General features: G+C 39.9%; 1 protein-coding gene across 9 annotated transcripts in view; it reads left to right on the top strand.

Annotated features, from left to right (window-relative positions):
• The window catches only part of SCML2 (Scm polycomb group protein like 2), a 73,595-nt gene that overhangs the window by 44,936 nt on the left and 4,171 nt on the right, over nt 1-24,488 (top strand). For 8 of the 9 annotated variants that reach the window (XM_075096365.1, XM_075096322.1, XM_075096373.1 and 5 more), the window contains 6 exons: nt 5,433-5,683; nt 10,484-10,619; nt 12,489-12,692; nt 17,153-17,335; nt 18,412-18,525; nt 23,535-23,816. In XM_075096365.1, the coding sequence (XP_074952466.1) occupies nt 5,433-5,683; nt 10,484-10,619; nt 12,489-12,692; nt 17,153-17,335; nt 18,412-18,525; nt 23,535-23,816 (1,170 nt within the window). The remainder of the gene's footprint in view (nt 1-5,432; nt 5,684-10,483; nt 10,620-12,488; nt 12,693-17,152; nt 17,336-18,411; nt 18,526-23,534; nt 23,817-24,488) is intronic. The other variant, XM_075096357.1, reaches the window with a different exon arrangement.

The raw sequence follows: 24,488 nt of genomic DNA, 5'->3' as shown, positions 1-24,488 counted from the left end.
TTTTTTGGGGGGGTGGTGGTGGGGTGGTGTGTATTTCTTTTTTTGTTTTGGGGTTTGTTTTTTTGTTTTGGTGTTTTGTTGTGGGTTGTTTGGTTTGGGTTTTTTTGCTAGTATGGTTGCAATAGCATTGCTTTCTTGAATGGTGAGACTAGAAGCTGGCTTTTCACTGTTCTTGGTTTCTGGAGATTAACTGGAGAGATCTTTCCAGGAGTGTGTCTTTTGTTTTGTTTGTACCCCTACTCCTGCATGCCCCCTGCCCCAGCTGGGCTATTAATTTTTTTGGGGTTTTTTTTGGAAGTGATATGCGTTAGTTTGATTAGGAGTGGATTTTGATGGAGTTTAATTAGTATTTTCACAGGTCTGTTCCATAGGTGGTGGCTTGCCTAGCTCTTGAAAATGTGGGAGACTGGAAGTGGGACTGAAGGTGCTACAGGGCTGCCTGAGGAAGCCACTAAGAAAGAAATGCTTTCCTTTCCTCTCGTTTTGTCTTATGTTGCCTGGAGCCCTCCATTTCACCTTTCAGGACTGTGAAAGGAAGGCCAGGATTTTTCACAGATGATAGCAAGAGACTTCCTTTTTTCTTCTTTTTTTTCTCTCTTCTGTTATACTGGTAGGAGAGACTAAAATCAAGGAAGAAGAAAATTGCAAGCGGTAATGTCCCTGTCTTGCTGAGGTGGATGTTGAAGTTTCCAAGTGCAATGTTGCTTTTTAGATAGCAAAATGATGACTTATAACTGATTTTGTATCATAGCAACCTATCAGTTAGTATCTTGCAGCTACCTCTTAACCAGAAGTAATCCAAACACAGATAGAAAGAGGTGGCATCTATTACAGATACTTATGCTTTTGTATGGTTCTCTTGTTCACTTGAGACATAAGGACATAAATTTTTATAATCTTTGGCAGTAAGCTGTTTTGAAAAATTGCTAATCTTTTCTACCTCCTTTGCCAGTTGTCAGAACTATCATGATGATAACTTACTGTATTAAAGGAGGTTAATTTTGAAGTTAAAATCCTGGGCAAGAACTCAGGAGGTATGTTTCCATGACTTTTGTGTGGAATGCTCACATGGATTTAGGGTAAGTTGCTAAATCTCTTCGCCTCATTCTTTTTTTTTTTTTTTTTATCTGTAGATGAGAAAAAGGCAGGTTTTTATATTCTCAGAAGAACATTCGGCAGTGGGGGCATAGGAACAATACCGCAGTACAAATAGAATCATTTCTATCTTGAAAGAAATGCAGGTTTAAACACTGAATTACTGTTTTTACTGTCCTAATTGGCGCCTTCACCCAGGGTAGCAATGCTGTGTTCACAAAATGTATGGCAAAATGGGCCTCTACCTTGCTTTGTGTAATTTCACTTCAGCTTTTTAAAGTCTTGTCTTGTAATTGCTGCTCTGCGAAACTAACTGAGTGGTAGATTTCTAATGTTTCAATATGACAAATCTGAACCTTCTTTTCCCCTCGCTTTCCATAAAAACAAGGGGTGAAACCATCACTGTGGATTATTTGAGGGAATTTTACTAATTAGAATTGCATGAGAATTCAGGCTTCTGAGCTGTCATCTGTGCCATCCCCTTCCCAAGTGCTGGAGGTTTCAGTAGCTTCAGATTTCACAGTTGTCTTAAATATCTGACTTATTCTGGCAAGAGCTCTTGAGGATAACATTCTGGGGTCAAATTTTGCAGTCCTGCATGTGTCTGCATAGTTTTTCTGCTTCTACAAGCAGAATTTGGGCCTCATCTGAAGTCTAATCTTTCATGTCCTTCTCATGTAAATGAGGTTGGTTGGCTCCAGTGGATCTGCTTCTGTGAATGAGGACTGAGTTGTGGCAATGCATCTTTAGGCTGTGAGTTCCAAGATACTGGATTTGGGGTTTCTCTTACATACATTGAATACAAAGTTTATAGGTGTTGGGATTCTCACAGAACTGTTTGGGGGGGAAAAAAGAGAATACTTTGAATGCGCTGTAATTGAAAGCGTGGCAGCTGTTGTGTGTTGCATGAAGGTAGTCACCTATAGTCCTCACTAACATGACAGTATAACTAGAGCTCTGTGAGCTTTGAAAATGATGTTTAGTTGCTAATGTTACTATGTTAGCAGTAAAGTATGTTTGTGTAGCGTGATCTCTGCTCTTCAGTTACTGAGGATGCTGGTACAGTTTTTGGGTGCAAATAAGAGGCTTGAGAAAGAATGCCATGCAATGCATCCCACTCCTGAAACTGGAGCATTGGATATTTGTGTAGAAGAGCAACACGACACAAACGCTTGATTTTGTTTGTGCAAATGAGAAGGCCTTTGTGATGCAAAGCAGCATCCTGAAAAAGCAAATGTGCTTTTTTGGTAAATATCCCAGCTAAATACTGCAATAATTGCAAGCAGAGCTTGGCATTTTTCCTCTCTATTCTCTTCATCGTTATATTTTAACAAGTTCTCATGAGACTATTAAAACGTCTTAGTTTTTGGAACATGTGGCCTAGTGGGGATAACTCTGTCTACAAATGCAGTGGGTTGGCAGCTCGATTTTGCATGTCTTTTCATTTCCCTCCAGATCCTGTGACCCAGCATAACCTTTGGTCTCCCTCTGAAGGCCGGGGTGAAGGAAGTATGAGCAGGTGACTGATGATCACTGTCAATACGGCCTGCAGACAATATGGGAATTACTTTAGCAGTCTCCCACTCCCTTGCGCTCCCCCCATCCTCTCTTAAATCAACAAATGCAAATAGCAGCCTCCTCATTTGCTGCTATCTCCGGGAGGCTGCCCAGGCAGCATGGGCTTTGTTGCAGTCCTGCCTATTGAAAAAAGCGGCTTCAGCCCTAGGCAGAAGGAAAAATACCAAATGGGACCTGACACCCCCCCCACTCCCCCCCTTAATGGTTAATGCTGCTAATATTTGGTCCTCTGGCGTATACAGGTAGGAAGATGCTGAGATAAGGGTACTTGATGTGTGTGGTTCAAGAGGGCAGTCTGAAGTGGTTGGAGCTGTTTGCATTGATACTCTTTGTCTGGTAAACGTCCTTCTGGAAGGGAGCAGGGATTGCCCAGCGTCCTGAAACTCATACCTGTGCTCCTAGAATCTGTTGACATTGCAATTAGCTGTGTATTTGACCATAGCTGTGTCTTTACTGTGCAAGAATAGAAATGCATTTGCTAGATTTCAGCATAGGCAGAGGCACAAAGAATTTGTGAAACAACATTTCTTTACAAGGTCATGATTATTTTGTTTATTTATTTGTGCCACACAACTATACATTTAAAATAGCTGCATTTTACATTGGTGTAAGCCTAATACAGGGCGCAATGCATAGTACTGAATTGTACAGCATACGGTTGATATGGTTTTGCTTTCCAGATGTACATCTTAATGTGAGTTGTCATTCAGCAGTTCAGAGACATAAGAGTAATGCTATGGCAGCATTTGGTTAAAATTCTGTTCATCTTATTTTAAGCTGTCATTGCATATGAAAATAAGTTTTGGCATACATAAATAAAAGGAAAGCGATCACTTTGCACATCCAGAAGGTGCTTCCCGTCAGATACCTAGGGATATCATGCCTGTGTTTGATGTATTAGGACTGCAACCAGCCATAATGAAGAGATTTCTTCTGAACTGCCATTTAGGAATATTAGATTAGTAACCGAATCAGACAAATAGCAATGTATGTAAATGCTCCTGCAGCTTTAAAAATGTGTGTCAGCAGTACTTGTATTTTATAAGAAGTCTGTTTGCAGTGTGTTTTTCTGTGACATTTTCTATTGCACACGCTTAAAAACAGTTAACTCCTGAATAAAAATTCAGAGTTAAAGTAACAGTTGTAAAGCTAGGTGCTTGACTGGTAAGGTGAATATCACTCGTAGAGCTAGACACTAAAACTGTTACACAATCTTTAAGTATGTTCTTTTCTCAATATCTTATTTCAAATGTATCTTTGAGTTTTATTTCGTGTTTTATTTGCTTAGCAGAAAGACTCAACATATTAATGTTTTAGGAGAAGAAATATTCTGAGTTCACAAAAATCCAGGAAATTAACTACTAGCAGCCCCCTATACTCCACTTTGCAGTAGCGCTTCGGATCAGGCACCAGTGACTAAGACAGTCAAAGCCCGCTTGAACCCTAACTTGCAATACTTATAAGTTGTGTCATATTAAGTTCATAGTATTTAAGGTTAGGGTGAATCACAGTAGTTTCATCATCAGCAAGATGTGAAAGGCTGTGGCGGGGGCAGTGTGACACTAGAAGGCCATCTAATTTTAGTGTAAAGGCTTCAAACGATTTCAAATATGTTGTGTGTTCCTTTCCCACACCTCTCTTAACAAGGGTGGTTTGTCACAAAATCTCCCGTTTTCATCTTCTGTTTACCTCTTCTGCCGCTTACACATCTGTCTGCTTGCCAGCAATCAGGCCAACAAAACAGAATATTTGTTGGACTTTTGGACTTAGTAATTGCTTTTTATTGGCCGCAGGTGCTGCTGTAGCATGGTGCAGCACATCTTTTCATTGAGGATATGTCCCTATCCATAGGTTCTGTTTGGCATCCTCCTGATTGTTTAATCTGCCCATTGTGAAAGGGAGTTGTTAAAATAAAATCATCATTATTATGTCAGAGAAGAGTGAGTTGGGTGAAAAAGGTTACTAACTAGGAAGTTCTGTTCAATGAAATTTGATTACATCTTGCAACTTCACGCCAGATTATAATACAGTCACATCATATACACATTGGATCAATTTTGTATTGGGATGGGAGATTCAACAGAGAGCCACTTCAGTGTTAAGAATGAATAAAAATTATACTTTCTGCTTCATTTTTGGAAGTCCTTCTTCCAAATGAAATTTTATCTGGAAGGCTCCAGGTAGAAAAATCTGGGTATAGTTATGTGAACTTAACTTTCTAACCTGGCATCTCAGACAAATGCTCATTAATGATACTTTGCTGATGATCAGTTTCTCCTCTTAAGTGGGATGATTTTCTTCGCTGCTCAAAATTGGTTTGTAGCTCCCTGGAAGTGGTTGGCCTGTCTTGTAATAGTGGAAACTGCTTTTAGAGGAGAACAGATGTATTATGGGCTGTATAATTTGTAGAGTATTTTGAAGCCCTTCTTGATGAGTGGCACTTTATAAATATGGTAATTAAATTATGGGAAGCATTTATAAGGTGAGTGGATTAATTTTTTTTTTTAATTTTTATTTGAATGTTTTTCTCATAGGAAAGTCCCTCTAAAAGAATGGGTATATAGAGTTCTCTCTTTGCCTTTAATGAAGTTATATAGTTTCATGCCAACCGCTTAGGTTCAAAATATCCAAGTGTATTTATTTTACAACGTAAATTGTGCACTACATTTTTTTTTTAAGCCTTTGTTAGAAAAGTTGCTTTCCATTGTTCATTTTGAGGTTTTTTCCCCCCCTTCCCTTTTGTTTTTGTTTTTCCTCAGTTTCCATTACAAAGAGCAGTGCAAAAATCCAATCTTCCCCTTCCAAAGTGACCCGGCGTTCAATGCAGTCTCCACAGAAATCTGCTCCAGTACCAGCGCAACGGGGCAGGAAACCAGGTCGGGGCAAACCCCCTGGACAGTCTGCAGTTCCCAAGAAGGGCAGGTCTCCTAAAAATATTCCCCTGACAAAAAGCACCTCTCATACTGAAAATCTTAAAACAAGGAAAAAAAGTTTAAAACCTGGAAAAAAGGTTAGTCCTTATCTACTATTTTACTTTATATTGCAAAATATTGTAGTGAGATTTATTATTATTTAATTTTCTGTCTTCTCTTCAGCCTTCAGGGCTTTACTGTTTTCAGCAACTGGTTACCAGAAAAAGTCTATAATACCTATTCTGGAATATTTCAGTATAAACTTCTGTGGATTATTTTATTCCAGAACAAGATTACTAATTTATTTATGAGTGAGTTGCTAGTGTTGAAAAATACTGTTCTGGAATGGCCATTTCCAGTAAAATTACAAGAGCCAGGGAAACCTTTAGGCTTTTTAGTCTGGGTTATTTTGTTACTGAACCATATATAGAGAGTTTGCATATGTTTGTTTGGGTTTTGGGGTGTTTTTTTGGTGTTTTTTTTTTGTTTCGTGTTTAGAAACAAAGGATTAGGAACAGCGAGGGCTTTGTTGCAGAATTTAGGCATGTTAAGCATACAGCTGGATTTGCAAAATGGATCTCTTGGATACCCCCTAATCCTGGAGATACTAGCATGAAGCAGGAAGCTTCTTTTGAGGCAATACGTTTCTCCAGGTGTGGGCCTAATTCTGCCCTGGTGTGAAAGATGTGATGCCATTCCACTTTTCTCCCTGCCAAGCTGAGCCAGACCTGGAGTGTTGTCAGCTGCCTCCAGCTTCAGCTCTTCTGGAGCTGTTTGATCAGGTACAAATGAGCACTGCTGTAACCCCTCCTTCCCGCTCCCACGTGACACCAACACCGGTGGGTAAACAGTCCCAGAGTGAGCTAAAGTGGTAAATAACTAACCGAGCATCAGTCCCTCTTACTTCCTTTTTTGTCTGCTCCATGCCAAAAAAGCACAAATGCTACAGCTGCTGCAAGGAAGGATAGGATCACAGCAGGGAAGATTTAGGGCAATTTGAATTGCTGTAGAAGTACAATCTATTTTCTGAGGCTTGTTCACCACTGCAGGCTGTCAAAGAGGAGTAGTGGCTTTCGCCAGACAATTTGTGTCTGTCCCTGTGCTCCTCCCTCCTTTGCATTAGCAACAATGGGAGAGTGGGGGCCATTGTTTTTCCGGATCCCCTCCTGCCCCCAAGTTTCAAAAAGTTGAATTTTGGGGGTTTTTCTCCTCCAGTTGGGATCACTGTGGGCTATGGGTTCTATTGCTAGTAATGTGTGGGAAGGGGTAGAGTAATGGTGCAGGGGGGACTTCTCCCTTCAGTGACAGTGCTGATCAGTGAAAAGTGCTAGTGAAGTAACATTATTAGAGTGTACCCAAAAGGCACAAAACTGGAAGCAGGCACTTTGTGGAAATGATGACCTCAAGGTAAGAAGTTATTCTGGGGACCAGAAATTGAAAGGCGAGCGCTGTCTCCTTTGCTGCTTGCCCCTTCCAGTTGGGCATCCAAACTGGTAGGCTGCTGATGCAACTGGTCTTCAGCTTTCTCTCTTGCTTGGTGTATGAAAGTGCAGAGACACAGATTAAAGAGGAGAAAGGTGCTTTCATCCAGACTCAGCTGGTGGATGGGGTGTTCTCCATAAGTCCAGGGGGTTTTAAAGGAGAGCGTTGAATACAAGACTTTCATATCTTAAGGATGCACTCCGGTATGTCAGGATGCGCATGTTCATGTAAGAGTTTTGTCTTCTGTGTCTCATGAAAAAGAAATTGAGAGGCTTTGTGTATCCTTTGAAAGAATACTTGGAGGCATCTCACCCTTAGAGGAGGCTTCTGGGCTGGGTGTCTGAAACTGTCTGCTTGGAGCACTGCATTTGGCACCTGGTCTGTGTGAGGTACTTAGGGGGATTTGCTTGGGGAATGGGGGTTACTGCTGACACTCCCTGTCTTGAGGCAGTGAATCTGAGGTACCTCTACACAGTCCTGATTTCCTCTGTGGGACCAGGCAACTAAGAGTTAGGTTTTGCAGAATCTAAGTTTGATATATCTAACTTGAGATTTTTATTACATTAATATTTGTGTTAAAAGCTTCAAAAATTAGCTCCTTTTGAGAATCCATGGAAGGTTGTTATCGCTTTGGTAAGTGGTTAAATTGTCAACATGTTATACATCTGTGCAAACTCTTCTTTGGACCTTTATACCTGTTAGCATAACGGTGAAGAGGGGAAATGTCTTTGTGGGAGTTCTGCACAGATGGTGTATCTGACATGAAGCGCTATACAGCCTGTATACCTCACAGTGCATACACAAATATAATGCAAGTGGTATGTGCCTAGAGATTTGCAAGTGCCTTTTTTTTTTTTCCCCTTTTCCCCTCTCAAGTCCAATACAAAAAACCATCCAGATTTCAGGCTAAGTAATTGTCCTTCAAGTGTGAGCTGGCTATGTGATGGTTCAAAACCTGTGTATTTAGGGAGATTGGGTTATGCCTCATACTGAACAGTAGAGCTGTTTTACTTTCTTTGCCCCTTTAAGTTTGTTATGCTGCAATGTTTATCATTGTTCAGGTATTATTTTTTATTGTACAGCTAGGAACGTTGAGCTGTTCTGTCATTTTTCTCCTTTATTTAAAAGTTTCTTAAGCTCCTGTGTAGGAGATGCATGTTGGGTTTTGTTTTCCATTTGTCTCCCCTGGTTTGCACTGTGTGGTTTTTACTCTGTCATAATGAATAATAAATCTCTTTACATCTCCTTCATTATTTTTAAAAGTACACTTCGCATAAAAATGCAAAGAATTCCTTCCAGAATTTCTTGAGGAAGTGCCTTGGTCTGAGTGTGTATCACAGCCCTAAGTTCAACCCCAGAAGAAGAGAGTTTTTAGGCATCAAGGTAAAGCCTGTGAAGTTGACCATGTGGTGCCAGACTGTGAGCAGTTCTCTCTGCAGGCAGACGGAGCTGGTGTGCTCACCCAGCTGGCAGGGGCCAGATGGTGACACCCTGACCAAGCAAACGTGGTTAGCCCAGCTGGGAACGTGGCCTGCCTCGTGAAACAGCATGGCTTTGGGATCGCAGTTTGCTGCTTGCCAGTTTGGGGTTGCAAAATGAGAACCTCAGCTGAGCAAGCGTAATGTGCTGTATTTCTAAAACGCATGCTCTTTCCTCCTTCTGAGGGAGAAGGTAGGAAATGGCTGACTAGCCTCACCACGCTTACGTGTTAGTGTGGAGGGCAGGTAATTCCTCTGTCTTACAGTTTAGTGTTTGTATTTTGTTTTCATGCTTACATTTCTCCCATTTCCTCCTCTTTCCTGTAAACTCGACCACCCATATTTTGCAGCGTGGTGGCAGACAACTGCCCCCCAAAGAGTCCCTGCTCCAGAGGGGCCTTCAGGAATGTCAGGCTTCAGATCAAAAGCTCAAGCTTCCCAAGTACATTTTTGTTCTCTGTATTAAGAATGGAGAGAGACCTTTCTGTCACCCAATGCTAAGATACGTAGGCCATTCCTGACAAGTAATACATCACCGCTTGGTTCAGTGTCTGACCTGAGCCACCTCGTCTCATTCACAGTGCAATGGCAAGCCTTGGCAGTCTATTCCTTATGGTCGTGGCGATTCTACCCCGTGTCATATTGTCAAGTAGTTTCTGCAGCCAAACCTGTCTTCTCTGAACTGTAAGGGGCACAGAAATTTTATTTAAAGTGGATTTCAGGAAAAAAGTTAATTTATTCTTTATAGGTGTTGTGAAGAAGTTAAGCACCGCTGCTTTTAGGAAGGTGTATATTTTGATTGCTTTCTACATGATTTTTAATATATTCTTTGGAAAATACGCTGCTTCTAAAAGTGTAAAGGATGAGTATTGCTGAATGGAAAAGGGCTTAGCCTCCCATAGCAACTTGACTGAATTTTCACTTCACTGTAGATCAATTTTAGCAGTAAATCCTTACCACATGAGTTGCCAAGTCTCTGCTGCCTTCAGAGCAGAGACTTTTTCAGCAGTGTCAAGACCTTGGCTAATGTCTTATATTCCTAATTTTTTTTGGTAGGTAAGAGAATGAGAACATAATCTGTTCTCATGCAAGAATAAATGGTGAAGGGGGAGGTGATGACATTTTCTCCAATTCATTATTTCTTTTATTTCCATGTATTCTCATAGTATGTCAAAGCACATTAGAAATGCCTTCCTTGTGCATGTCCCTTTTCTAAATCTCAGTCCAAACCAAATTACAACAAAATTCTCCTTTCCTCAGGTGGAAGGTAATGCACACTGACTAATTTCTACATTTTTGTGTTGCAAACTCTGGTTGTCTGTCATACGACAAACTGCATATAAGTTTGGTTTGGGAAAGGAGAAGGTTTTGGCAACCCACATGACTGGATTTTTACTACTGGTTTATTTGATATCTTGAGTAAAGCACCAATTCCTGAAAGTGATTACTTGAGAATTTCAGCCCCTTTGAAACAAGCTGGGGGGAAAAAATCTAGGTGCACTGTAAAGTTGACACCCAGATGTGACTCAGGTTTTATATGGGAATATATACATAGCTTGACTAACTGATTTGAGCTGTGATAAACCCAGATGATTGGAAGGGTATGGACAGGAAAACAATCTAAAACACCTCTTCTGTGCTTCCAGAGGTTTAGAAGGGTCATGAGTTAGTATATAAAGCTCATTCTTTTCCCACTTTTTAGATAAAGGTGGGCTCCTCTTTAAGTAATTTGTCTTCCACTGCCTTACTTAAGTAGCTGTAAATGCACACTGACAGTTTCTGGTGTTCCTTTCCTGGACCTTATCTTCTCTGCTGTGTGTAGTACTTCTGTAATGAGGAAGCACACACATTCACTAAGATGGTAACTGAGCAGGAAGGTTTTGCAGACTCCTTAAAAAAGCATTAAACACTTTGACTTTGGGTTTTTTCTCTAAACAGAAAAAAATCTTGCCAGAACAGCTGACTCCTGCATCTCCTTCTCCTCATTCTTCTCCTGAGGGGAACAGTGGCCCTACGCAGATACTTAAAGATGGAGTTATTTTGTCTGGTGCAACTGCAGCAGTTATATCCACAGGTAAAAGACAAAGGAAAAAAAATTAATGACATTTTTGGTGTGAAATGGCTTCCATTCCAAGCAAACGTGTAGTGTCGTTTTATGGAAAATGTGCTGCAAACTTATTATTGTAAATCATTATCCAGCTACCTTATTCTTTAAAGATATTTGTAGGTGCCAGTGTTACTTTGCAGAACTAGTATTTTGATGCCTGCATTATAGCAAGAAGTGCTGGAGCACAGGCGCTTTTGATAGATCTGCTAGTCCTGGCAGTTTGTTCCTGTCTGAATAAGGAAACTGTACAGTTCTTTCATGTCTGTCCCACTCCTTAATGTATGAAATGGGAATAGATGTATCTAAAAACCCATATGACAGTCTGATATCATGCAGGCTGTACTGTAATATAACAAAATAGAGATTTTTATCTCTGTATAGTCTCACATTAAAAGAAACAACTCAAACTGTTTAAACCAAGTAAAGGCAATCAGAGGACATACATTCCTCCTTCCTCTTTTGTTTGCTTGTTTCTGAAATATAATGAAATGTATCTTGAAAAGGGTTGGCAAAAGAGAAATAAGCTAGTTAATGAAGTAACTCATTGAAGAACTTGTAACCCTGTAGTGAAACAATTTGTATGCTGTCAACTGAAATCTCAGAACTTTCTAAAAGCTCCATATATTATGATAATTTTGTTTGGGGTGCTTTTTTACATTTAAAAACTGGTTTTATGATAGAAGTTGTCAGGCTCTTCATACTCCCAGCTTCAGTCATGGATGAGGGGAAAATATGTATGTGCTTCCTAGGAAAACAAACCTTTCAGGAAGCAGTTGTTGTTGAGACCAGACATGAAAACTATTTTTGCCGATTTGTATCTTTGATAATTTGTACAAATGTGTTTCCTCCAATTTGCAGGCATCAGAAAGTGAGCAGATATGCATGAAGACATAAGATCATTAAAACATCTAGAGAAATATTTGAATTTTAAAAATCCAGGTTTTTAATAAGCCCAAATAATACTACAGTTCAGACAATATGGCAGTCTTCTGTATAATAGAATGCTTAGATTGTCTGCTTAATCGCCACAGAGGCACATATTTCATTAAGCTGTAATAATGTCTTGGGTGCATTCCTGGTCATGTGACAGCCAAGGCCAAAAAGAAAAAAAAAAAAGAAACCTTCAGTTACAGCTTTTTCCAGTTTTCTGCCTTGCTGCTCTTTCCTTTTGAAAGAGTTTTGCATAGTCTCTAGAAAAAGTACTTCCAAAGTCCTATTTGATTGGTTTGTGCTAACCTTTTAGCAGAGAATGCCAAGCTGCAGCGTGCAAGTCTTACGTGAGTGGTTTGGGGCTTCTGAAGGTACAGACCTCGAGTAGCCATTGTACATGCACATAGGACGTTAATCATACACACATTAATGCTATATGGGTGCTTCAGAGTGAGCATCAGTGGTAGGTATATACCATAGGGTTGTCTTTGTTGCAGCTTCTCAAACAGGAGAAAAATTAGAGCAGTAACTCGGTAAGGCCAGCTTTTTAGAATCCCATCTTGGTAATTTAGAGTACCTGCCAGTAATTCTTACTTTATTGGAACTAGTGTATGAACAGAGAATAGTCAAAGTAAAATATAAGCACAGATTATGAAAGCTTTGTTACATTAGTGGGGTAGGGAGGGGCTTCAGAGACCTTAAAGACGTGGGTTTAGGACTCGGGCAGGAGAACCTTGATAGAAGAGAGCACTTTTCACATGCTCTGAAAGTACATATGCATGTTCAGCTTCTTGGGTTAACCAGCTCATCTTTTCCTCAAGATTAAAACTAAAAAGATGGTTTGCAGTTCTAGCTTGGGAACATGTCTTAGTTCCTTGGCAGTAAATACACCTTGTTCTTTTTCAGTGTGTGTTTATGTCAACAAGCATGGAAATTCTGGGCCTCACCTGGATAAGAAGAAGGTTCAGCAGCTTCCAGATCACTTTGGACCAGGTCCCGTCAATGTGGTACTTCAGCAGGCTGTACAGGCTTGCGTGGATTGTGCCTATCAATCCAAAACAGTTTTTGGATTTCTGAAATCTGGCCATCATGGAGGAGAAATGATAACTGGTATGTGAAGATGTTTTGTTTCTCCTGTTTCTTCACTTGGTTGCGAACTTGAGGTAGGGCAGAAGAACTGAAGTAGCTGCAATGAGTTTATATTACTTTTGTAACTATTTAAGCACAGTCAAGAACATACTTGTGAACTCCTTTACTGAGAGAGTATTGGTGGTGTGTGATTTATCTCACTCTGCGTCCAGGATGATTTGAACAATTCTTTATACTAGAGTTTAGCAATAGCAGTGTTAAATTACATGTGCACAGTACAGTTAGATTCTTATACTAAGTAGAGCTCGTGCATCTCATTTAGCAGCTGTAGCCAAACATTTGTCAAGTAAACTCAGTATAAGTGAAATATCAGCTTTATTAATTCAAGTCATTCGCATAATCTTATCCATACATAGTGTTTGTGTTCTTAATGCCTTCACCAAGTGGGTGAAAAGTTTCAAACTAATCTGTTTAGCTTCCAGGCAAGCGATTCCACATGTTGAAGTCGCTGCTTCTTCCCTTCCCCTGTTCCCTAGAATTGTAGCAGTCTCTTAGGTCAGTGTTCATCCACCTATGTCCCCTATTATGGAATAGGTTTATTTCTGCTACATATTAATGGCAGATCTCCAGATAAATTATCTCTGTATCTCAAACTGAATAGCTGCTGCTTGACATTTTTTTTTTCCTTCTAGGCTAAGAAATATTCTATGTAGCAGTTAGCACATCAATTCATAATTCCATCACTGACGATAAAAAGACTTTGCGTTACTTTAATCTCCTTACATTAACACCAGATGTGAAAGATGATTAGTGGAATACAGGTTTAATTAAATCCTCATAAAGATGTTGCTGTTTAACAACATTTAAAAAGCAGCATCCCGACCTGCGTATAGCAGAACTACAGTAAGCCTTGCTTATGTGTGCCTACGAGTTTATTCACAAAATGGATGCTGCTTCTCTCTTGTGTAGTAAAGGTTTAATGGCATTCTGTGCATGTGGTTTTGAAACCCATATTGCTTTACTTTTGCAATATATATGAAAGTTTATTACGTTAGTAATACCTCGGTGTACCTAATTCAGACAAGTCAATTTTCTTGCACAAAATATACCGAGATGTGCATTGCCAGTATTCAGTTTGTGATTGTTTATTGTGAAGGACTAAATCGTAGGCCAGTAGCGTATCTGGGCTGTGACTGAGTAGTTGAAAATAATTCTTTCACAGAGGAGAGAGAAATTTCAGAATCTTTGTGAAGTTATGGTTTGTTTACATTCAAAATTTCTGTACAAAAAGGAATTACTGTTCTGCACCTGGCTTCACCCCAAGGCCTGGATTCAGAGAAACCAGGTGTGTAGCCCTGGATTTGAGGAACTTGGCGATGTGGGCTGCTCCTGAAGCAGAGTCTTGGTCCAGGTGATAGCGAGCTGCAAGACCCCAGTGGGTTTCCAGCGTTCTTGGGCTCTCGTCTTCTCATCAGCTTGTCAAACAGGTTGCTGAGAAGCGAGTGAGCAAACACGCCCTGTCATTTTATCAAAAATTTGTGTGATGTATTTTGGGAAGCACAAAATGTGACTTAGGTTAATGTAGCACATTGTTTACGTGGACAGCTGGTTGCAGTAAAGAAGAGGAAACCTACAGCAGAATAAAATGAGGAATTACAGAATGAAATTGTGTGAGTGTTTTCTCATAGAGTTTTTGTTTGAAAGTGTTTTTGGAGTGTGGTTTGGTTTTTTTGGTTTAATGTTTTTTTTCTTTTTAGACTGATAAAAATAATATGTTGCAGCAGAGAATAATCTAAGAAATCTAAATCTTTTGTGGACTGATACTTTCATGATGAGTCTTATACCTGCTGTAGGAAGAAACTGTATGCTGATCAGGACATGGATAAAATAATCGTGCTAGAATACATGTGAATAATTAGTGGGTTCTTTTGGTTCAGTTGCCAAAGAAAATAATTGTTTTGAATAGAATTGAATTTAGGATTTTTTTTTCCATCTTTAATGCTCAAACAAAAGCACAAACTATTTTATTTTTGCTTGATGCAAAATCAGCATCAATTCAGGCAGATACAACTGAAAGGAAATTAAAGGCTTGGTTAGCAAGCCCACTAATGGTAGGAAAAATGGCCTGACACCACCACTCCTTGTGGTGCAGAGACTATGGCATTTGGTGGGATGAAATAGACTGAGGCTCAGATAAATCTCTTCAAGCAGAGAATTAAAATCAGACTCTTGGGTGAGCTTCTGCACTATCAAAGACATAGACATTTCTCCTGATAGTTTAGCTCTCGGCCTTTCTCCCGGCTTGAGCCTGGTATTTAAAACATCCTTACACAATGGAAGGTGAAGAAATGAGACTAACTCTTTATCCTGGGCGCTGGGATTGCACATGCAAGCTCCAGCCCCTGATTATTTGTCATTAAAGGTTGAGGTTATCGCACCTCAGAAATTCTAGGGGAAAAAATAAAAAGGAGTACTTATCTAGGAAGTAAGAGACCTATGTTGTTGACAAGCAGATCAGGCACTTGAGCCTATGGATATGGATCCCACACCCTTGCTTAGAGTCCGTATGGTTGCCCTCAGGTGTTCAGAGTACAAGAGAGCTGTGTTTGCACTGAATCTTTATTTGTGGGTATTTCCCATGGTATGCCTTGCTGGGGCAGTCACATTGCCTCAGTTGTTTCTTGCTTTACCCTCCTGACCACTCTAAGGTAATATTGTTGTTTTCAGTGCATCTTTTCAAAATGAGAAATTAAGGTGTGGAGAATAAGTGTTTTTCCCAAGGTCCTATAAGAAGATCCGTAAGGCTATTATAAAGCATTTTAAATTTTTGTTGTAGCTGACTACTACCTTGCAGTAAATTTGTCAGGAGATCATGCTGTGCTAGGTCTCACAGCCCATTTGCTCCCCAGAACTGGTTGAGTTCCAAACAAAAATTTGCCTTCGGAGACCCCTTCCCCAAACATGAGGCAGAGGACCTTGTGTCTGAGCCACATGTGGGACTGTGAATCATTAGCATTTCATTTGAATGCTGGAGCCTGGAAAAATGGAATGGGCCGTGGAAACACGTTGGTCTGGGATTTGTCCCTGTAGTAGTGACTCTTAAACTTTAAGCGCTTGCATTGGGTCAGTCCGTCATGAAAGCAGATGAGAGAGGCAGCACATTGTCGTTGGTGCCAGCTGGTTAACTTGCATTAACTCTAATCAGAAGCTTCCTTACATCAACAGTGTAAGTAATTGACACTTCTGATTTTCTAAGGAAGCCTAAAATATGCTAAACTTGGGCGTTTTCTTTGGTTTGTATATATTATGTGTCTCTCTTGTAACACAATACGGAAATGTTCCTTAAATCAGATCTGTGAATAAGTGCTTTCTTGTCGTTTCTGGTATGGTGGTTTGTTTTTTTTTCTTTAAATGCGTCTGCTACTAACAAAATGCGATCCTTTAAAGCTCTGCTTATCATTTGGAAACTTATGTTAGCAACAGAAAGCTGCGTGACAGGCTGAAAACCAAGGAGACAAATTGATGCATAAACCTGGTGTTTATGCCGCTTCTTTCTAGCCCTAAGCTTAAGTTACAAGTTTGTTCCTGCTTTGTTGTCGTGTCTTTCTAATCAGAAGCAAATAAAAGTTTCAGCTACTGTAATGGTAATGATTTGTCTGTATATTGGTAGTATTGAGTCTTTTCAAAATCTTAACTAATTTTCACCAAAAAAAAGGAAAATATCATCAGCTGCAACACTCTGGGAGGCCAGGAAGGAGGTCAACAAGTAACACACAGAGGCACACGTCCAGGCTCTTTGTAATGACTCAGTTTAAAAGACACCAGATCCATTTGTGGCTGTTGTGGTATCTCTGCCACCTAGCTCCTGTTGAAATAAATGGGGGCTTGACCACTGTAGTGTTGACAGCGGGATAGCTTTCTCTAGTGATAGAATAGCAAATGGCAAAACAGTTTCTGTAGTCAGATTTTCAATGGTAATGGATGCCAACACATTACCACAAGTATGCTCAGTTCAGTTAGAAACTGAGAAAAAATATCCTGACCTTATTTGCTTCCTTTCTTTTTCTTTTTCTTTCCCTTTTTTTTTTTTTTTTAGCAAGTACTGTAAAGGGTCTTCTGTGTATTATCTCCTGCAAATAGGTGGTGGACAGCTTGCTGTTTTATAAGCAAACAACAGAAATTACATGTAAGGTTTTGATGATGAGGGACTAGTTGTGAGTTTTGTTATGCTGGTGTGAATCCAAAATTATTTTATTAAAATAAGTTCCCACAGGGCAAACTTAAACTGGCATGGATCCAAATGAAGGCAAAATCAGTCCTTTGGATGTAAATTTGCTAAACTACCACAATGATTGTTTACTCCTCTCATGTCTTGTGCGGTTTAAATAAAATCTGGATGTCTTCTCCTTTAAGTTAATGATGGTGTTTTACTATACTTTATGATGCTTGGGAGGTGTTTGACATCATCTTCTTATTCACAGCTTCCTTTGATGGAGAAAAGCATGCCATCAATCTTCCTTCCGTAAACAGCGCATCATTTGTCCTACGCTTCTTGGAGAAACTCTGCCACAGCCTGCAGTGTGATAATCTCTTTAGTAGCCAGCCTTTCAGCCCTTATATGGGATGTGCACATAGTCCTACGGAGTATGACAGGAGCAAACCAGGTACTGTTAAACAACTGTTATTTTCAAGTGCTGATATTTTTAGAGAAGTGTGGAAGCTTTATAAATTGTAACTTCTTAATCCTTCTTTCTATGATGTGAATTGATTGGAATGAATACATTTCAGTTCTTAGTGAATTGGTTCCAGTGTGGTAGTGCTTTGATAGGATGGGATAGCTCGTACCACATGTGCAGAAATCATTCTGTTCAGCAAACTCCTCCTGTAGCCAAGCCAGGAAACATATGTATTGTACCACTGTGATACTGCTAAATGGACAAGCTCAAAACTCCATCTTCCATTTGTTAAATTTACGTTTGGATCATAAAATAAACTTACAAAAAGATACTTACTGCCTTATGAGAAGGGCCTTGCCCTGAATGGAAATTCAATCTAGCCCCTCCTACACCAGTAGAAGGTCCTTTCTTCCCTTTTTATTCACCTTACCCAGTGGTGGCTCCAAAAATTTTACATTCTGCTATGGACAGTCCAGTCTTCTAGTAGAAAAGGTGGGTTTTGCAGGTGGCTGCTTGTGATATTTTGTATGAGACCAACATCTTCATCCGCCCAACGGGGATCATAGAATGAGGGGGAAACAAAATGGCTTGAGAGCAAGATTGCCCATCAGGTTGTTTGCAGGGTCTGGTATTACAAGTCCCAGCCCGAGGGTTACCAGGAGCCAAAGCTGAGAAAACCTTGATGTCAGGGCATATGGGATGTGAAGCTTCCTCACAACTGTCTGATAGCTGAGTCTGTCTTCCAGGTGCTGCTTTGAAAAATAAAATATTCTTACACACACCCCCTGAGAAATGATGTTTATAATTCTGTCTGTCATGTGCAAGTCATTAGCTGTAACTCTTCAGAAAAGTAGCCCTGGTCAAGGTAATTTGGGTAATGACAGCATAAACTAAGCTGTAGTTCAGCTTTGAAAGTTGGTATTGAAATGACTTGAGTTCGTGTGGCACAAGAAATTGAACTGTAACCTGGTGGATGGCTGATATACGTCTTTGGTTTTGTCACTGGACTTTCCCCATGAGCAGCTTTATGCTAGAATAATAGGTGGTGACTTTCCTCTTCACAGCAAAAGAAGAAATACCTGAAAACAGGAGTGCTAAACGATACTCTCAGGACTCTCCACCATATACTGCTCCTCTTTCCCCTAAGCTTCCCAGAAATGATGCTCATCCATCTGAAGGTAATTACATTATGTCAGGATTATATATGAGGATTATTTATGGTTTTAGAATTTCCAGTCGAAAAGGACCAAGTTCGATGTATGTGTCTGGTTTGTCTCTAGCCTTTGACAGGTCAGGGTGAAAGTATGTTAATTATTGATCGCTGGCACAGATTTTGCGCTTAGGGAAGATCTACTGCAAGTTCCAGCAGTCCTTCTCCTAAACCTGCTAGCCTTTTCTGCGAAGAGGCTCAGGCAAATAGGTGACGGGTGAAGCCTTCTGCTTCATTCCTGGCTATTTAGAAACAAATTGCCTCGAAATGAGTTGGGAGATAAATTGGAAGCAACCCTTAATAATTCTAGGCTGGGGTGAGTAAGGGTATGGCTTGATGATACACTTCACCTGAGTTTATGGCTAGCTGCCCCTGAAAGTTGTGCTGCTCCTGCTTTCCTTGCCTCCTTGTTCCTGCAGTGGGTCCCAGGCCCCCCAGCTGGGTGGTGAGCTTGAACCAGTGAGCTTAACCACACTGAAGCGAAGAGTAGTTCGCAGTTTACTTCTCTGGACTGACTCACTGTGGACTCGGATGAGCACAGGGAAGGGTTGATTAAAATGCAGCTGTGGCCAGGGGAGCAGTGAAGCCTCCTTGTGGCAGCCGGCTGTTAGATTGATTTAGCTCACTGATGAATAGCACCTTTCCCTGCACTGCAGCTCAGCTGCAATATCTGGGCATGTCTAGTCTTAGTCTGCCTCAAATGTGAAGTAAAGGATCTAGATTTAAACTTCAGTGAGACTTAGGAAAATGTGGTTTTTTTTACCCTGCATTTGCTACTTAACTGGTTAAGCCATAGTAACTTGTTGATGTTGACTCATCCCATCTCATACATCTTACAGCAAAAAAAAGTTATGTTTGCACAGCATTTCCAAAGGCTTTTTTGAAATACGATGGGGGTTAATGAATTCTTCTTTCATATTCTTCTTTAAAATTCTTTTTGGAGAGCTTGGGGTTATTTTGTGTGTATTAGCATCAGTGGGGGCAGAATGGCCTCTTTTTAATCTGCACAGAAAAAGTCATAGGACTACAGCTAAAGCAGGAAAGGATATAAAATTAAAATGTTGAAAACGATAGCTTATTTAAAATGGTACGTCTTATTATTTTATATATATGTAGCGTATTCACTTCTTTGTATAGAATAACAGCAGCAGGAAATACAGGTCTGCATTGATGATTGAGTTCTGTGTCTTTCCAAAAGAAGTACTGGCTTAATTCCACAGATATATCGTACACCTAAGTTGGATATTTCTGGTAGGTAACTTAATAAGTGTAGAGCACTTAATTGTACTCAAATGAAGTTGTTTCAGTTGAAGCAAAACAACTGTTCCAGCAGATTTGCATTATCTTGTAAGAAATCTTCCTCAAAGTAAACATGCATGCACATACTGTTTTTTAATCCTTGTCTGCTAATGGATCTCTTTTACAGATGAAGTCAGCGTACTCCTTAAAATACATTTTAAGATCAATAGTTCATTATAAAGTGTAGTTACTTGGATAAAAAAAGAATTAAAATAAGTGTTTTGCCATGGTTTCAGAGGTTTTGAATTTGTGCTCTGTGCATTTCAAGAGGCAAAGTGTTCTCTAGTGGTGTGTGTTTCCCATTAGGGCAATGTCCTCTGCTGAAAATCTGGAGGTAATTTTATAGCGGTCAGTCATGGGTTGGTTAGCAAGAAAGATCTGCCCCCAAAAAGTGCTGGTTCCATTGAGACATAGCTGTCTTGAAATAGCTGTTTTGAAATATCATTCGAAGGCAAAATGGAGTAAGTGTGGGAAAGGATCTTTCAAACAGCTCATTTTCCTTCTGATCTGCTCAGGGATATGTTTTGCAGATTTTGCTGTCTTTCCTGCTCACTAACAGTTTCTTCCTAAAGTTATGAAAGATAAGGGTTGGGGGGGGCGGGGGGAGTAACTCGGTCTTCCTCCTCCTGGAAACAAAGTGTTCTTACTACTGTGGCTGATTACATCATTCCCGTTATGTATGAGGCAGAACAACTGGCTTCTAGTTCCCAGAGGAGCTTCAAGAAAACAAAAAGTCCAATTTGTGCTAAGGCCTTCAGTGTTTAAACAGTCTGTCATCCTTACATCTGAAACATAAGGCCTTCTATTAATCTACCCAGAGATCAGGCATTCTGCAGTGGAACCTCCTGTCTCTTTCCATACCACCATCATTCACAACTGCTTAAAATGTCGAGGAGGGAGAAATGTGTCACTTGTTGCTCCATGGATGGCACAGCTCCATTTACTAGGCGCCCATTTTTGAATCAGCTGTCATACCAGTGGACTACTTCATTGATAAGGCTGCAGCTGCATTTTGTTTGTAGAGAAGCTAGATGGATGGAAGGGGAAGTGGATTGGACACTATAGTTGCTGAACAGAAACACCTTCTCTAAAAGATGATGGCCCTGGGAAATATCCCAGCTTTTCCACCTTGTGTATGTGAATTGAGAAGTTACAGTCAGATAAATTCAAATGCTGATATCTTGGGGGGGGAAGGAAAGCAGAGTTGATCTTTCCCAGCCCTATTTACTATTGTTGACTTTAGGATATATAACATCAGAGAGAAATAATTTGGTATGTTATTGGAATAAATACAATTAAATCCTTTTGTAATATAGTAAATGTCAATCTTTGTGTCTTCAGGCGTCTTGAAAAGAAAGATGTAAAATGACAATTTAAAAAATATATATTTGGGATCTCTGCTTGTTTACTATAACTACAAAAAGGTTTTTTCTTAAGACATTACATGGAGTTGGTTGATACATGCTTGAATACTCTAGTAGAAACCTTCTGCTGGCGGGTATTGTCTCCATTGTTTCATCCTACCTTTCAAGACTTCAGAAATCTGAATCTACAGTCAGTTAAACCTTAGGCTCCTTACAGCTCTGTGGTAACTGTTTAAAGTATCACCTCTGCCTTTTGGTCCTGGACTGAGATTTCTGTTAGTGGTTTCATTCTCTACAGTTCTGATTTTCCCTTGGTTGGCTACCCTTTGATTTTATAGTGTGTATCATAGACTCACCTCTTAAAGTCTCTCTGAAATTCCATAGAGTGATGGCTTTTGGTTTTCATTTTATAAGTTGCTGCAACTACTTCAAGCTGACCAGTGTAAAGAAGTTAGTTTTCTTGTTTGTTTTATTTGAAAACCTCAGTAGCCACTGCTTTGCTGTTGTGATTCAAATCTAACAATCTAGAAAGTTTTGCAGTGGTTGTTTTGAGAGTTGTATATGTGAAAGAGAAGGGCTTGTGTCCATAAAAGTTGCTTCATCCCATGACTGTCAAGTTCAGTAAAAGATGTTACATTGTCTTGCAGATCTTGCATTACCAAATTCACTAAGTAGGGAGCTGGCTCTGTGAGTGCCTTTGTTCAGGATTATGCTCTTTGAAGACCAAAATACACTAACAGTTGCTTGCTGTACTCCACTTTTTAACAGGTTTCAGCAGACAATCTAAGGCCTCATGAAGCACGCTGAAAATGTGCTTGAGAAGCTCACTGGTTTTTTTAGAAAAATACTCTTCCTCTAGTTTTAATTGGGTATTCACCTGAGAAATTCTTGAAAGCTGTCATGGAAGAAGGGTAGTGAAAAGCTTATTTCAGGAACTTGTTTCACAGAACATACCAGTTCTTATCCCAAAGAGTATGATGCTTCACTAGTATATGTTTTATAACTTCAGTAGAGTAATTTTCAAGATGGTAGTGTGGGGTTTACACTTCTGTGAACCTGTTAGCTATATTTTCCAGCTCTTAACTCTCCTGCCAAAGCAGCATTGGTTTCATACAGATTTGTACGTCATGCTTCCAACTTCTTTCTTGGGCTAGATATTGGCCTGATGCAAACAGAGAATACGTATGATAGCTAGAGGATGGAGTGGTGTCCTCACTGATTTGGGGTTTGGTGTCGTCCCCCTGTCTGTCCCCCCCAACATGTTTCTCCCAATCAGACCCGAATTCATTTGACTGAGAGTGGAATTTTCAGTGATCAAGCAAACCTGGCTCCTGTTTCAATGTCCAGGGAAAGAGACCCACTGAATTCTGCTCATCTGGCTTAGAAATAGTATTGACAGGCTCTAAAAATTCACAAGTCTTCTAAGTGTTCTTGTTTGTGTTTCGAAGAGTACAAATTAGCTGATAAGTGATAAGAACTAGAAAGGGGGAATGTTGTCGTACTTCCTTCCTGCAACCTGATTATTTTTTTTTTTTTTAAACCTTGCTCAGTGGGTTCAGTAACTTGCATGTACCTTTAGCTTTGAGAGTCTGTGCTCCTAGACCCTGCCCTGTGCAAAGAGCTAACTGTATGTAGATACAGTGTTGTGGTCAAAATGAGTTGTGTTAGTGTGTTAGTGTGCTGTACCTGGCACTCAGAATCTTCTGTGGCTTTGCCTGAACCTGTTCCATTTTTAATGACAGCCTCAGCCTCTGTGTCTGAACGTTTTGGGATCTAGAGATGATAATCGTCCACTTGTTTTGTTTATGAAGTTAGTGACTCCCTCTGCTGTTTAGAACAAATTAAACAATTGTTAGTTAACACAAGACTTTATTTCTATGAAAAATTTCTTGCAAGATAAACATAACACACTCTTAACGGTTAGCTTTTTGAGAATATGTTTAAAAATTGATAATGAAAATGCTTGATTAAGATTGCTTGATGTATCAGTATTATCAGTTCTACCCAGGAAAAATTCCTCTGTCACTTCCCTGTTCATAGTATTTAACAAATACAATTGAAATGATTTATGCAAGACTCTCTCAAACCTGACATATCAAATCTTTTGCTACAAAAAATGTTTTAAAAATACAGCAAGAGCCCAAAGATTACTTGAAGAAAAGGGGCAAACATTCAGCAGCAGTGACTGCCTCACAGGAGACTTATTAACAGGTTTACAACCTGTCTGTGTCTTCAAGAGAATATAGCAAGGAGTTAAATAACGAAGGTATAATGTCCATCACTTTGAACATATTGATACTTGCTTTTCGTGTAGCAGAAACATTACCTATAGAAGAAAACAGCACTTCCAAAGAACACAGGTTTTCTGAGGACTCTATGGATTCTGCACTTAGTTCTGTAAATCCTTCAAGCCCAACCCGTCGAAATTCCACGGAATATCGTACTTCAGCGAGTGCAACGTATTACAGAAATTCCCTTCAGCCAGTGACTGCTACCTCAAATTCAGCCCCAGTCCTGCACAGGCTGTCCTTGAGCTCTGCTGGGAGCAGTGGTTACTATGAAGTTAGTAGGAATCGAATACAGAGGCGGATTGAAGGTATGCTATATAACTGAGCTTTCCAAAGTATATAACTTCTTTTATTAACGTACAATGTCCAAGAGTTACAAGTAAAGAAGTTCTTTGCTGTAGAAAAGCTTGCATATGGAGTGAAATGTGCTGCCGCCAAGCATGTCAGGCTTGCTAATGTAACTGCAAATGCAGAACTTAAGCCTGTTAGAACTAATACTGTGCTGCAAGTGAGGGGCAAGGGGTCTTACCTGCTGCACCTTCCTCTCTCTGCTGTTACGGAGCCTGCAGCAGGCCAGACCAAGGAGGGCTAGTTATATGCAGTTCACTTCCTGAGCACCTTATCAACTATTACTGTGTTGCTGAAATACGGGGAAAGGGTTTCCTCCTGCACCTCCCTCTGTTTGCACAGCTTAACTTGCCTTTGCCACATTCCCAATTAATGGCACATTGGGACCTAGAGGCCAAGTACAAGTTGAACTAATCCCTCTAGGTATGTCATAGTGCTAACGTTTATGCTGATCTAAATATTTACGGTTATATAAGGCACTTAAAGACAAATGAAACAGTTCAATATTATTTGGAGGAGAAGAAAACATCTTTCATTTTAATATATTGCAAAGAATGCATAATAAAAGCTGCATGTTACTATTAAGAATGTCTTATATAAAATGAAATGAAACGTCTTCCTTTCACAATATT

This window comes from Phalacrocorax aristotelis, chromosome 1 (genome assembly GCF_949628215.1).
Source record: "Phalacrocorax aristotelis chromosome 1, bGulAri2.1, whole genome shotgun sequence".
Classification (NCBI taxonomy): Eukaryota; Metazoa; Chordata; class Aves; order Suliformes; family Phalacrocoracidae; genus Phalacrocorax; species Phalacrocorax aristotelis.
Note: the sequence above shows the minus strand (reverse complement) of the source record. Positions and strands in the feature narration are given on the sequence as shown.